Below are 2,008 nucleotides of genomic sequence, written 5' to 3'. Positions count from 1 at the left end.
TTCATGTATTTGGAAAGTCAAGGACTGATTAGGGATAGTCAACATGGTTTTGCGTGTAGGAAATCATGTCTCACAAACTTGATTGAGTTTTTTGAGGAAGTAACAAAGAGGATTGATGAGGGCAGAGCGGTAGATGTGATCTATATGGACTTCTGTAAGGCGTTCGACAAGGTTCCCCATGGGAGACTGATTAGCAAGGTTAGATCTAATGGAATATAGGAAGAATTAGCCATTTGGATACAGAACTGGCTGAAAGTTGGAAGACAGAGGGTGGTGGTGGAGGGTTGTTTTTCAGACTGGAGGCCTGTGACCAGTGGAGTGCCACAAGGATCGGGTGCTGGGTCTTGTACTTTTTGTCATTTACATAAATGATTTCGATGCGAGCATAAGAGGTACAGTTAGTGGATGACACCAAAATTGGAGGTGTAGTTGACAGCGAAGAGGGTTACCTCAGATTACAACAGGATCGAGTACAGGAGTTGGGAGGTCATGTTGTGGCTGTACAGGACACTGGTTAGGCCACTGTTGGAATATTGCGTGCAATTCTGGTCTCCTTCCTATCGGAAAGATGTTGTGAAACTTGAAAGGGTTCAGAAAAGATTTACAAAGATGTTGCCAGGGTTGGAGGATTTGAGCTTTAGGGAGAGGTTGAACAAGCTGAGGCTGTTTTCTCTGGACCGTTGGACGCTGACGTGGTGACCTTATAGAGGTTTACAAAATTATGAGGGGCGTGGATAGGGTAAATAGGCAAAGTCTTTTCCATGGGGTCGGGAGTCCAGAAGTGGAGGGCATAGGTCTAGGGTGAGAGGGGAAAGATATAAAAGAGACCTACGGGGCAACGTTTTCACAGTATATGGAATGACCTGCCAGAGGAAGTTGTGGAGGCTGGAACAATTGCAACATTTAAGAGGCATTTGGATAGGTATATGAATAGGAAGGGTTTGGAGGGATATGGGCCGGGTGCCAGCAAGTGGGACTAGATTGGGTTGGGATATCTAGTTAGCATGGACGGGTTGGACCGAAGGGTCTGCTTCCATGCTGTACATCTCTCTGACTCTAAATTCCACAACAGTTCCTTCCTGTAAACCCAACAGAACACACCTCTAATTCACAATCTAATAATAGAAAGCAAAGAACTGCGGATGTTGGAGATCTGAAACTAGCAAAACCAGAAATTTGCTGGAGACACTCAGCAGGTCTGTGGCGAGAGAACACGCCTAACGTCCAGTGATCCTTCTTTACAACACTGTTTCACAAGTGCTTAAGGATAGGTAAATAAATCAGGTAATTATATTGAGCTGGAGAGGGAAAAAAAACGAACAGTTTTGGGAGCAATTTACGACAAGTGCAATTTTTGCCGAAAAGGAACGTTGCTGCAATTTTCGAAGAAATTGTGATGTGAAAACCACGCCTGAGGTTTGGCAGGGAGACGTTTTCTGGAGTAACAGGGTAAAACTCACATTTGTGAAGCGTGCTATTTTTTTTGTTTGAATTTGCCTCTCAGGTAGTTTGACCCCTCCTTGCTGCCCTGTACCCAGTCAACATCCGCCGTTGCAAACGGTGTGCCCGCACGCCCCCGCTTTCCCGCCCCCCCCCAGCGCGGTGCTCCCTCGACGGACCCAGAAGCCTTCGGTGGTGCGCGGTGCACTGACAATTGAGTGACGGGATGGCGGGTGTCGTGGCTCTGGGCGCTGCTTTGCTCGGTCGGAGGCTGGGAGGAGTGTTGAGTTGCAGGCCCTGGCCTGCGAGGTGAGTGTGGGCCGAGAGGGAAGCGGCGCGAGCAGCGGGAGTCCCCGGGGATGGCGGCCCGGGCTTGGGTTCCATTCACTGCAACATTGTAACCGGAAAGTGTTACATTGTTACCAGCCAGTGTTACAATGTTACAGGGCGGAAGCTGATACTATTGCAACCATCAATGTCCTGACTGAGAGCGAGTCAGTGCAGGGAGCTCCGCTGGCCTACACCTTCGCCATCTATTCCGCCTTCCTCCCCACGAATCTACCACCAG

At 48.9% G+C, this 2,008-nt stretch overlaps 1 protein-coding gene across 1 annotated transcript in view; it reads left to right on the top strand.

Annotated features, from left to right (window-relative positions):
- The first annotated feature begins 1,455 nt into the window (after positions 1 to 1,455).
- tfam (transcription factor A, mitochondrial) overlaps positions 1,456 to 2,008 on the top strand; it is a 31,345-nt gene continuing 30,792 nt past the window's right edge. The window contains exon 1 of the mRNA XM_043712356.1: positions 1,456 to 1,749. Coding sequence (XP_043568291.1) covers positions 1,667 to 1,749 — 83 coding nt within the window. The 5' untranslated portion in view covers positions 1,456 to 1,666. The remainder of the gene's footprint in view (positions 1,750 to 2,008) is intronic.

This window comes from Chiloscyllium plagiosum, chromosome 22 (assembly GCF_004010195.1).
Source record: "Chiloscyllium plagiosum isolate BGI_BamShark_2017 chromosome 22, ASM401019v2, whole genome shotgun sequence".
Taxonomy (NCBI): domain Eukaryota; kingdom Metazoa; phylum Chordata; class Chondrichthyes; order Orectolobiformes; family Hemiscylliidae; genus Chiloscyllium; species Chiloscyllium plagiosum.
The sequence above is the reverse complement of the archived record's forward strand: the minus strand, read 5'-3'. Positions and strand labels throughout refer to the sequence as shown.